Source organism: Colossoma macropomum, unplaced genomic scaffold (genome assembly GCF_904425465.1).
Source record: "Colossoma macropomum unplaced genomic scaffold, Colossoma_macropomum, whole genome shotgun sequence".
Taxonomy (NCBI): Eukaryota; Metazoa; Chordata; class Actinopteri; order Characiformes; family Serrasalmidae; genus Colossoma; species Colossoma macropomum.
In genome coordinates, this window is record NW_023495311.1 from 120,653 (window position 1) to 134,433 (window position 13,781).

Here is a 13,781-nt window from a genome sequence, read left to right on the forward strand (position 1 = left end):
TCATACACACTTCTTGATTTATTACTTTTGGCTGCAAATTTTATACCCTTTAGAAAATGTATCTAATAACATTTACACTTGGTGTTTTGTCCATATTGTGTGGCTCTACAGAATAAGAAAAACAGCAAAAGTGAGAGCGTCTGCTGTGAAGAAAAACAGAATGAATCAATGAAAAAATGAGTGGCTAATTCAGTAAAACGGTCTAAACTGAACATCTTCAGTCTTAGTGTTCAATGAAAATGCACATTTAAAGCAGAGAAGAGGTCAGGAGGACTTACCTGACATGCTGGCAGAACTGCGGAGTCTTTATGGTTTGGACAGAAGAGCTGGACTGAGGAGAAAGAGAGGAAAAAAAAAAAAAGAGTCAAAGGTAGTTCCACTGACCCACATTACAGAGAAGACATTCTTATGCAACGCCCTAGACAACTTCATCAATAGCACATGAACAAACATGACTTGATGACCGTGTTTTAACCTCAGAGCCTGAAGGAATCATCAGCAAAACCTTATAATAACATAACATCACAAAATATCGGAAAATAAGTCCTGTAGCTCTATTTTTTCCATTTTCAAAAATTTGAAAACAGCTGCTTTTTACATTGTGTGAAAATTTCAACACAAACAGATCAATAGAAATGCTCCAAAATTAATTAGAAAAAAAAATCTCATTAACTTACAGTAGCCACGTTTAAATGCAGCCTGATAATCCATTAATAATTCGACTAATAGTTCAACTGGAATAGAATACGTCCATGTAAACACCTCAGCCTGAATAGACTAGTCTGATTGAAGCCATATGGAATACAGTCTCTATCTGATTTAACGAGGTGCGTAATCCTGTAAATAATCCATTAAATAGAAGAATAATAACCATGTAGATGCCTGTATCCGATTACATTCCCTATCTGAAAGTTGATCATGTGCGTCACGTCATAGTGAAAGTTTATACCGTTCAACATGGCGGAGCAGAAACTGGTCTGCAGAGGAGACGAAGTTTATGCTCTGACCTTTAAATGACGGCGGTGGGACGGACGTCCAGCTTATGTGTCTCAGAACTAGAACGCATGCAGAGAAAATCTTGGTCACAGTTTTAGTTCCAAACCATACAAGCCTTATTTGAATTCCTCAGTAAGTAACAAGAACAACACTGAGGTGAGTATAATTAACCATGTAAACCCATCAATAAATGGACAAAATGGTCAAAAAGGAAAAGTATTTGCGGAACATGACAGTGGACGTCTGAGACGCGGAGTAAAGTTGTATGGACTGATGGGTCTAAACTTAAAATTGGGACTTCTTTGATTGTTAGAAGGAGAAAATTAAGCCAACTTGAACTTTGGAGGTGTGGAAAAATATGCCTGCAGATTTCTCTGAGAAACTCAATGTGAAAACTGAATTAAGGCGGACAAAGTAAATAATAGGGGTGGGAATCTCTAGGCTCCTCACGATTCGATTACGATTCAGAGGCTGCGATGCGATTATAAAACGATTATCGATGCATCTCTATTTTCTCACTGTGTGAGGACTTCGTGCTTTTAAAGCAAAGTATTCGTAATGATCCATGAATTTACTTCCAATATCCTTAATTAATAAATCAAAGGGAAGTGATGTGGTAAGTCAACTGGAAGACTCTCACTCACTGCTGTTGTTTGGAGCATGAGACACTGGCTGCCACTCATCTGCGATAAAATGCGCTGTTACGGTGACATAAGATCCTGTGGCACTGGATGCCCACGCCTCACGTTACAGCTATTCTACCCCTTTTCTTCAGCGATTCCATAACTTTGGTTTTGGTCTCTTTGTAGAGAGTGGGGGGATCGCTGTGTCAGTAAAATATCTTTGAGACGTCTGAGAACTGGCGTGCAGACTGCAGGTCACATAGCAACGCACTCTCGCCTAGCTAGTAACTAACGAAAAGGCAGAGAGAGAGACTTAAGATTTAAGATTTATTTAAGATTTATGTTAAATCTGCAACAAGAGACTGTCAAACACTAAAAAGTTGCGAGGACGAAGTCAGCTTCTCCTTTGAATTTTCCCGTTCCACCTTAAACGGTGCATTTACCACCTTTTACGCATTTACATTCGGCGCCTCAGTCAGACTTTAAGGTGGAACGGGAAAATCTGAACAAGAAGCTGGAGAGTGAGTAGTGACTTCAGCCTCGTAAAACAGTCGAACGTTGAGACACTTTACAAGAAAATATTCTACCTTTGAGGAAAAGCGTCCCAGCAGAAATTGGAGGAAAGCGGCTACAGCTAAAGCTTAAAGCAGAGCGAAGTAAATCTGCGTTTTTGTTTACATTGTTTAGCCCATACTAGGACATCAGCACATACTGAGACATACGGGACATTAAATGTTGTGGCTCCCGAGGTGGTTTGATTTTTGTTGAAAGGACAAAATGGCTCTTCTTAACATTTGGGTTGTGACTCCTGATCTAACCTGGCTTTAATGCAGAGGGAGCCGGTCAGATTTCTCGCTCATCCAGTAGTGTTTTTGTTATGTGCCGCCACAGACTGTCCGGGCGCTGCACTTACCCACTTCCAAGTTCTGCCTTTTGCGTTGCGTCAACATTACGTTATAAATTAAATATTTAGAAAATCGATTTTTGACATTTGTCAATGTCCACGTCCGCATCGCGATGCATCTAAGAAACAATTTTTTTCTCCCACCCCAACTAAATACTGAAGAAAGTTATCCTAAGTTGTGGAGGTTTCTGTGTAATTTTCTGTGAAATATGTTTTCTGATATGATAAGTCATGAGTTATGCCTGATCGGTGTATTATACATATTACAGTTGTGATTACATTAAAGACACACTGGCAAATCAATAATGAAAAATGATAATTTTTGCCAAAATAATTTTTGTTGTTGAATCATGGAACACGTGAACACCTTGATCCTATAATTGGTCATGATGGTCACAGCACACAGTAAAAACCACTGTGATTGGTCAAAGGACTTGTGCAGCCCTGTATATGTGTTTTGCTGGAGAGTGAAACCTCTAAGTAGGTCAGACATTGGAAGAATAGATTCTGTAGATTCTTAATCTCTGTTTTGCCTCCTGTCCTCTATTTCCTCACTTTCCTTCCTGTAAAGTAGGTTGCTTGTTTCCTCATCACTTGCCTTATCCCCCCTGGGACTGTCATGTTTTGGGCAGACCTAGCAAGGTAGGTAGATTAACATCAGTGGTCTTTGCGTTAGACCTGTAGCCTGCGATTATAATGTTTATTTACCACCATTTTCCTATCATTACAATTATATATAAAAAGCTCAAGAGAAACGTGGGTTCACTGGTGGTTTTGGATAGTAAATAAAATGTCTATATTTGTGTTGTAGTCATGGCGACCCCTGGTTCCTATCAGCACCACTGTAAAGAAATCTGACTACGTTTCTCTACTTTCACATCAAACCACTCCGAATGACTTTGTTCACATCTGAACAACTAAATCATGCAGAAGTCTTTTTTTAATCTGTTAAACTCCCTTTAAAGAGATGTAAACAATCAGCACGCTCAGCTCATCTCCCTTCCTCCTGCTCTCACAGCTCCTGTCTTATCTAATCTTTTAAAGGTGTATGCATAGACATATACGCTCAGCGTAAAAACCAAGCAGTGGAAACCACCAGATGTTGTGATATCTACTCCATCTCAGTGTAATGGCGGAAAACAGAAACAGAAAGAGGCCAAATCCACGGTTGTGATCAGTAGATAACTACTGAGCCGTAGAACAGTAAATAAGGAACAGGAGGAGTTCAGCGAAAGCTCAAGAAAGATACGGCAGTAACGTCACGCACTGGTGACACATTAAAGGAATGGGTCAGCCAAAAATGCTAATGTTCCTAACAATGAATGAAGGCGAATCTTCACTCATCAGCCTTGTTCAGATGACACTGTGCTAACTTCATGTTAATCATGGCAACTAGATTCCAAATACAGATATACAGCCACCCTTGCATGCAGGTTTACACGATTCCTTTCAGCTGGGCAATACTAGGCTACTTCGTGACGTGAGCTGCCATTCACGTTAACAACAAAGCAACTCAGTGACTTTTAAAGGAAACATTCTCTCATAAACCATAGGCTACGTTCACATTACATGCTTCATTACTCAAATCCGATCTCTCCGACATGATGGTTCACACTCGTTTAGCTAAGTGATTCAAATCTGTCATTAATGTAAACAAACTGGTGTCCTGAACTGACCCGCATGAACACATCCTCCTCAGTAACGTCACGTGAATGAATCACGTGCATCATCAGTAAACAGACGAACGAGCAGTACGAGCTTCGCTGAGAAGATAATTAACTCTGATCAGCTCTCAGCTTCATTATTAGAGCGAGACGAAGGAGAAAAAGGTGAGATGAGCTGCTTTTCCAGCGTTTACAGGCTTTAACTTTTGTTCGGTGCTGTTGCCATGGTAACGCTGAATGATGGCGCACGCGCAGTGTAAAATGTATTCCAATCTGAGCGTCACACTAAGGTCGCGTGGCCATGAATCGGACGCGTATCTGATCTAGGACCACATATTATAGTGGCTCAGGTCGGATTTGAAAAGATCAGATTTGTGTCCACACAGCTCTGAAAACATCAGATCTGAGTCACATGAGGGCAAAAAAAAAAATCAGATTTGTCCCACTTCAACCAGGTAATGTGAAGGTAGCCATATTTGCTCAGCCCCCTGTCCCTTACCACAAATGGGTCAGTCAGCCAAGACGTGTTTGGAGACTGAAGTTTGCTTATTTAGTTTTGCACTGGAGCTACAAGGCTTATTTAGTCTTTTTCGACTTTCACAGATTAAATTATACTGCATGCACAATGCTAATTAGTGTTGATGCACCAAAATGTCAGCCACTGAAAATTTTGGGGCAGAAAATGTTCAAATGCTGCTTTCTGTTTTCAAGTTAAGGAAAAAAAACAAAAACAAAAACAAAAACAAGGTTAAATAAGTCTACAACAAAGTCTCCAATCTAAGACATTACAAATAACTTTACTGGTAATGAAAATGACAGATAGTGATTAAATGCTGTTTGCTTCTTTCATTATCTCTGGTCAATGCTGATACATTCAAACAGTTTGAGCTGAAGCAGATCAACAGTAAAAATATCAGCCATGTATAACTATTTAAAACAACAGAAGCAGAAAGTCCCTGCCAGCTCCCCAATGCCATCTGTACTAGTTTTTGAGTGTACAGATGGCGTGGGGGACCAAAAAAAAATTTTTTTTAATCACAAACGAGTCACAGAGTAAAGTATAAAGGATTTCATGGCACATAGTGGTGGGCAATATGACAGTATTTTATCATTATCGTGATAAAGTATGTCACAATATGCTTTTCTGAGCATACTGTGGACACCAGTTCCACTAACTATACATTTCATTAGAAAGTGAGTAATACTGAGCCTGTTTACTTAGATTTGGTCAGTGCAGTTTGTGAAACACTGAATAAAAATCAACGCAGTTATCAGGTTATTATTATAGTATTATTTATATGTGGCACTACAGGAGAAACTAAATATCATGATGCATATCATGAATCATGAAAATGTCTTGAATACCATGATATTTTTGTCATATCCATTATCTCTACTGTAGCCTACAAACTTTCATTATTTTAGTTTATTTTATGCTGTTTTTATTAACTGTCTGCTTTTTTCAGTCTTCAGTTTTTGGCCCAGTTTGTCCTGAATTTCATTTTTGGCTCCAGCCAGGAATCTTCATTTCAGTGCATCACTACCACCTGTTAGCTAGTTTAGTACGGAGGACCAGATTTGCCAAAATTAAAAATAAATGACTCAGTAAATTAATAAATATATTTGATTTGCAAAGAATAATGATGAATATAAAAACAAATATACATAAAAATTAATATATTACTAAATAAAATTAATATGTCTGCATTTACTTATGTATATTTAGTGTATTTTTTTGTTATTTATATCTTTCTTTATTAACATTTTTTATTAATTTATTTCCATACCTCTTCAATTCTATATTTATTTCTCTATTTATTTATTTCTGTATTTCCTTGTCCTAATAAAGGGCTGTCAATCAATGATGTCACTGTGTCTTAATCTTCCTATCGGTTAATCGATATCAGATTCTGTAGATCGACTGTGCATGTCTTGCTCTATTACTGGTAACTAAGGACAAGACTGTACAACAATGGCTGCTTACAGGCAGCAGACAGTCAGAGATCTGAGAGTCTCGGCTGATTTGGCTGAAAATGCAGATTATTTACTCTTTCGTATGGAGGCTGTGGGGACAGTTTGGTCCATTTTGCTGCCTCTGCTGATACAGAGGTCGACCCTGCAGTGTTCAGAACTTGGGGGGAGGTGGTTCAGCGTCTTTTTCTGCAAAATTCAGATCACCCAGACATTCGGACGCCCTTCTCACGTATGGCCCGTGGAAGCCATCGCAAGTTATTTATCGGCAGGTTTGTCTGTCTGTGACACTGCAGCTCTTTATGGAGAGAAAGAACAGTTTAATCAGCTCTTCTCCTCCTAGTCTTGATTGCTAAGCTTGAACGTGAAAAACACGCCCGCTCATTATCATATGAACGAAGAAATACAGAAATAAATAAATGAATTAATGAAAAACAAAAAAAAAATTAATACATTTAAATATAACGAACAATTGTAAAAACAAAAACAGCATCAATAAAAAAATAAGTAATACAGAAATCAATAAATTGAGAAATATATAACTGCAGAAAAGGGAAATGTGTATAATTACAATCAAAATAAGCAATATATACTTTATTTTGTTATTTTTATTTATTGATTAATTTACTGAGCCATTTATTTTTTAATTTTATTTATTGTTCTTTTTGGCAAATCTGGTCCTCCATAGTTTCAGCCTCACAGCTTTAGTGTAAAGCTAAAGAAACAATCTTCAGACTCCAAACATGTTGGCTGACCGAGTACATTTGGAGCGAGAGAGAACTCTGGGTAAACTATATTTTTCTACAAACTTTATCAGATTAAAGATGAACAGGACTCCAAACCCACCCAGACTCAGAGGAAGGGCAGGGATTCATTCACTGAGGTACTCTAAGTGGCCAAGGGGAGGGAGAGAAGGAGCGCTGTAAATGACTCACTATGTTTTGTGACTGAATAAACAGCAGGAAGGAAGAATGGAAGAAAGGGAACGGAGGATTTACCCTTTGATGTGGCTCAGCTCATTAAAGAAACCTTCAAATCAACTCAAACCCTCACTGGCTAGAGTAGCTAACATACATGGGCATTTTCACCAGTCGCTGTCTTTCTCGTACATTATTTGTCAGGAGCTCCTCCAAGAGTAATAGTGGCTTATCCATGTTCTAAGGCTCCAGCAGGATCTAATGGCCTGCCCTGTGTTCTCAGTGAGAAGGGTGTGAACCACCAAGGACAAACAGAGCCCAACCTCACCTGCTGTATGCAAAGAAGCATAGTTCAAGTGTGCAAGGAGTTCCAACCCAAACGGAGACAGAAACCCACAAGCTTTTAAGAAATACCAAAACAACAACATTTGGGCTTTAAGACTGAACGAGATTCAATGCGTTTCAGGCCGAACAAAAAGTGCAAAGGAGCTTTATCTCTCTATATTTCATGTAAAAGGAAACAATTTTTAAATGATAATTAAATGGTTGAGATGTATGTATAGCGTTTTATAGTTTATACTTTATGGTGCACAATTTAAAATACACACAAATAGACTAAGATAACATACAGTGCAGGGAGAGGCAAAAAACCTGATAGGCTTATACAGAGCCTCCACCTAAATAACAATAAAATTACACAATATAATGGAAAATACAAAATAATATACAACATAATAATGACATAAAACAAACATCAAATGACTTAAATATCAGCATCGACGTAATACATTAAACAAAAACATTTAAATGTGTGTTGTGTATGTGGACAAGAGCATATATGAGATATAAATACATGTTTGTGAAATGATAAAGATTTAAACAACCTTATTAACTCCTGAGCAACAATAATAATAAACAAAACAATAAATGAAGCAAATGCCAAATAGGAAAGCCTGTTCCATATTTCAGTGCCCATAAATCTTATTGAAAATTGACCTCAACAATGAGAAATTTAGGAGGATGAAGATCTTGACGAGTTGAATATGTATGAACGTCTGATTTTGCTGTGAAATAATTGTTAAACTGCTCTGGAAAAATCCCTTCACTTGAATATATCTTATAAATAAAAACACCTATTTGAAAAATACTGATATCATAAATAGTAAGAATCTGAAGTTTCTGAAATAAAGGAGCAGATGACATATATAGATGTAAATAAAGTCGTTCGGAGTGGTCCGATGTGGCATGTTCCATTCTAGAGAAACTCAAGTGAGTCAGAATTCTTCACAGTGGTGGTGATAGGAACCAGACGTCTGAAAAGTCCCTGAAAGCTCCTTTACAGAAAGCTGTTATGCTGTTTTGTGATTAGGTGCTGAGCTAAAAAGTACAGGGTGATTCAAAAAGATTCGTCCGATTTCAAAGCGCCATATTTTTACAACCGTGAGGCGCCTAGGAACCAATCACAATCCAATTGAAAGAGGGGGTCACAGAGTTTCTGACTGTCACCAGAAGATGGCTCCCTTCAGTCTGCAAGGAGATGAGACCCCCGAGCAGAAAACGTTCTGTGTTCTCCACTTCAATAACAGTGAATCCGTCATAACTGTGCAGCGTGATTTTCTTCGGCAGTGAACCTCCAACAGCTCAGAGCGTTCGTCGTTGGTTTCCACAACACAGGATGATCATCGAAATCGCACTGAAAGAGCCGTGAGTGCAGCGACACCCGACATGCTCAATCCAGTATGGGATGAATTTGACTATGGTGTTGATGTTGTACGTACAGCTGGAGGAGGTTCATATTAAGCCCTTGTAAAATTACATAATAAACTTTATGCTCACTTAAACCATTTACAGTTTACTGCACTGTTCTGTAACGATTTAAAGTGAAATAAATCTTTTTGAAATCGGATGAATCTTTTGGAATCACTCTGTTATAAAAAAATTTTAATTAATTCTGGTGGTGAGGTACATGCAGGGCATTGTAAGGCAAATTAGTCCCCAAAGAACACATTTTTACATTTACCACTATTTTACAGTTGTAAACATTACATATTTAAACTCAGAAGACGTGTACGTTCACTGGTGGTCCTGGATAGTAAATAAAATGTCTATATTTGTGTTGTAGACATGGGCGACTCCTGGTTACTATCACCACCACTGTAAAGAAATCTGAGCCAATAATAAAACCATTTCACGTCAAACCTCTCTGAATGCCTTTTTGTTTACATCTCAATCCACTTTAAAAAGAAAAACAATCAGTGGAATTCCCCTTTTAAAGCAGGAAGAGGTCCTGAAACTAGACTGACTCAGGTTTGTCGGACTCAGTAGACACTGGATAAAGTCTTAGAGGCAGTGACACTTGCTAACAGAACACTTTTCAATACCGCTGAGAGACACCATAACCAGTAATAATAATTAATGGAGTGAAACTGATGGTCCTACGATATGGAATGTGCCGTATCTGGCAGCAGCGTATATTTTTAGTCTTAATGGTGAGCAAACACAGAGCTCGACTTTGCTTAAGCAAACAGCAGTTAAAAAAAGGAAATGAAAAGATGTGACCATCCCAACCACTACACACAGGTGACTGATGACTGTGGATGCATGATCTTTCGCATTTGTACAATAAATAGCTCACATTAGTACGTTAGCAGCGAACGGAAATGACGAGGGCTTCAACTGATGATTAGTTCTCTAATTATTCAATTTATCGACTATTAATCAGCTAACTGAACCATAACGCCTTCTGCCTTTTCATCTTATTTGATTTATCTTAAGTTTCTCTCTCCATGACAATCCGTTATTTTTCACGGTGCAGTGAAACAGTAGAAGCCATATCGCCCCCTACACCTCCTGTAGTGTATTACAGTCTGTCAGAGTGACTGTGTGGATCATATGAACATTATAGAGCTTTTTAAATGAAACAGTAGAAGCCATATCGCCCCCTACACTTCCTGTAGTGTATTACAGTCTGTCAGAATGACTGTGTGGATCATATGAACATTATAGAGGCTTTTTAAATGAAACAGTAGAAGCCATATCGCCCCCTATGCTTCCTGTAGTATATTACAGTCTGTCAGAATGACTGTGTGGATCATATGAAAATTATAGGGAATCCTGAGGGAATCCTACCAATTTTTGACCGATTTAGATAATTATCTGCATAATTCAATCGTTAAGATGTCAATAAAGTCTTTCAGAGCGGTCTGATGTAAAATGCTCTGTTCTAGAGAAACTTGAGAAACCAGAGTCAGAATTAATAGTTGGAAATATTGTGTTGGACTAAAACTTATATTTAACATATATGCGGGATGAAGACTTACATGCAGGGCTTTGCAAGGCACTCAAAGAAGGTTTTTTTTTGTTTTTTAATTTACTCTTTCACCAGGGCTGCACATGTAGCTGGTAAGGTCCGGGATGATGTTATTGAAAAAACTTTATATTACAATACTATAAAAAAAGCTTCATGATACATGACACAATGCAATCAGTGCCAGCTTTTAAAACAGCTCTCAAAACTGTGCGTCCAATGAGTATTGATGCTCTTTGCAATGAAACCTGAAATTGGTCAACCGTACGGTAAACTGATATATGGCTTAATATGGCCAATCATAAAGGGTCAGGCATATATTTTTAAAAACATATGCATGTTGTGTACATATATGTATAAAATAATGGACATATACACTTAATATATAGATCATACATATATGTCTGTTGCATGGTTAAATACGTTCATACATCAGTTACAACTGTTACCATGTTATTTTATTTTTGAATATTAAATTATTTAAATGTGTCTGGGAGCAATATTTTCATTTATTTCATGTTTTAATGATTTTATTGCATAGCTTACAGTAAGAATGTTTTTAGAGTTTGGTTATACAGTAACACAGAATGTGTATAAAAGCCTTATATTATGTAACATGCATCCAAATATATGAATGCTTTCTGTCATATACTGTTGCATATGTTGATATATGGCTAAAACATGTCCCATATTTGAAAATAGCCAGTTTCAAATAAATTGGCATATATGTCACATAAATGTCCACGTGACTAATGTAAGTTGGATATAAGAGAAACCCATGTATGCTAATATGAGTCATATATTTGGAACCTATATATTGCCATATATCAGATTTACGTATCCACGATATAGTCAGAAAAACGTACTGCGACAATATATCGTCATACTGCCCACTCCTTCATGTGCAAAGAGCTTTAGTCTCCTTTAGCAGTAACCCAGATTTGTGATTATGTTGTCTAGTTTGTCTAGTAATCTAGAAAGCAAACCTATAGGGGCTACAGGTGCATCGTGTTCAGGTAAAGTTGTCTCTCACCAAATTTCACAGGTTTTAGAGGCCTTAGACAGACATATTTCCTTCTGAGTCAGCGTCATAAAGCCTGGCAAACCTGGTTATACGCGTACAGAGTCAGCTTGCAAAATAACAAAGCAGCCACAGTTCACAACACACAGGTAAAAGGGGAAGTTCTGCATGATTAAATGGTCAACATGTAAACAGAGGCATTCAGAGTGGTTTGGTGTAAAATGCTCCGTTCTAGAGAAACTTACCGAGTCAGAATTGCCAGAAATGTTCACAGTGGTGATGATAGGAACCAGACATCCACCTCTAAAAGCTCCCTCACAGAAAGTTACAACATGAAACGGTTGTTAATACGCTGCCTGGTGTCTGACAAGATTTTGGTCTACGTATTTTAATCAATGCATTTTACTCCATTCACGGTGGAGGGATACATGGAGGATCCATCATCGGTATTACATATAAAAGCTCAGAAGACACTTGTAGGTTCACTTGTGGTTGTACGCATTGTAGACATTAGGACCTCTGATTCCTATCTGTCACTACGACTGTAAAGAAACGTGTAAAGATCTGTGTTGCTAAGTTTCTCTATACGTGAATTACTTCACATCAAACTACTCTGAATGTTTTGTTTATCACTCAAGCGCTGAATTACGGAGAGGCTTTTGAAAAATCGGTGGAGTTCCCCTTTAAATCTGCATCTGTGGTAGCGGTTTAACCAGCTGGAGAATCGAGTCAACAGATGCTGGTTAAACCATAACGACACAAGCGGGCTAACCAGACCGCAAACCGGGAAAAAAACACAGAAAGGGCGAAGATATCAAATAAAATACTCGTTGTTTGCATTCAGACATGACTCGCCGTTACACCTGCCTCTATATCGACCGTTAGCTCGCCCTGCTAACCAGTACTGCACCTTCTGAGGTAACTGTTAGCGCTCAGGCTAGCTATCAACCCTCGGAATAAAACGCCGTCTTACCTTTTATACCATGTTTTACTCCGTCACGAACAGCTCGGCAGTGTTGTGCAGCTACGTATATATTTTCTGTGTATATCACAGGTTTATATGTGCCTTTAAATCTCACTGTTTGCTGTTGATGTTGAGCGTATTAGCTTCTGCATCACTGAATGACTGTTTTCGCGTCACGCACCTGATCGTGCTGCGCGTCTCAGGTCTTTGTCCCTCCGCTCACCGAAGTAGTCCGCAGACAAAGACGAATAAAACACGACGTGCCGTTGCAGTTTGGGAACAATTAGCTCATATATCATGCGTGCCTTTGTTGGAACGAAATAACAGTGACGCTGCTGACATCTCTGAAAACGCTTAAAGGAGTTGCTGTCTTTGTTTCGTATCCCTCCGCCGCTCCTATAAAAGCCAATGACGTAAGTGCTGCTCGTTTGATGATGTGTTCATTCATTCTTCCTGCAGGCTGGACTGTTTGCTCACTCGTGTTGGTTCATCCGAGTCGTGCCAGGATCTTCTTGTACACTGTGTGTGTGGTTTTAGTGCATCATGGTCAGTTCAGAATAATACAAAATGGAATTATCTGGTTGACGTATTGATGTGTGCAGGATCAAAAAAAAAATATATTTGTACAAGAAGAGGTGGGTAATTATAAGTGTACTCAGAACAAATCATCTTACTATTATTTAGGGGAGAGAGAGAGAGAGAGTATGCTGTATGCTGTTTGCTGAGAGACAGATAAATAGATAGATAGAACAAACATTATTAAATTGCAGAATTACAGCAGCAATAAAAAAGCTATCAATAAACTATAAACAAATCAGTGTGATGAGTGTCATGAGTGAGATGATAAAACGATGATGTGTGAATGAAAGAACTTCCTTTACTTTTAATGTAAGTCAATGGAACCAGACTTTTTTCCCAAGTCATTTTGGGCCGTTTCTTTTAGTCCATTCATCATGAAATTTACAAACACTGTTAAAGGGTAACAGGTATTTTTAAATTATGTCAAAAACAGAAAAATTACAAAAATGGAGATTATATATATATATATATATCATTTGTTTATTTATTTGAATTAATATTGTGTCTTCCCACACAGGAGAAAAATATGTGTACATATGTTTCCTCGTATTAAAAATGTATGCTTACAGTATGTATAATTCCTCATATTGAAAATAAATGTCTTTAGCACTATAATTCCAAATAGTCCTGTTGAGTAGAGCACCTGCACCACAGTTTTGAGTTATCAAATCCTTGAGTGAATTTGAGAAAAGATCCTCTGAAAGTATGAATCTGTGCTGTCCAGAATGCAGATGGGCCTCAGTTTAGGCCTCCTTTTGAGAAACCGTGAATAATGGTCTTCTTTGTCAGCTGCAGTGGGGCTGTTATAATGATATACTGTGGCATGAAACACAAT

At 38.0% G+C, this 13,781-nt stretch overlaps 1 protein-coding gene across 1 annotated transcript in view; it reads right to left on the reverse strand.

Moving 5' to 3' along the window:
* The window catches only part of sgsm3 (small G protein signaling modulator 3), a 41,102-nt gene extending 28,563 nt beyond the window's left edge, over positions 1 to 12,539 (reverse strand). The window contains exons 1-2 of the mRNA XM_036562085.1: positions 12,377 to 12,539; positions 279 to 331 (exon numbers count right to left, since the gene is read on the reverse strand). Of these exons, the coding sequence (XP_036417978.1) occupies positions 279 to 285 (7 nt within the window). The 5' untranslated portion in view covers positions 286 to 331; positions 12,377 to 12,539. The remainder of the gene's footprint in view (positions 1 to 278; positions 332 to 12,376) is intronic.
* Between the last annotated feature and the right edge of the window lie 1,242 nt (positions 12,540 to 13,781).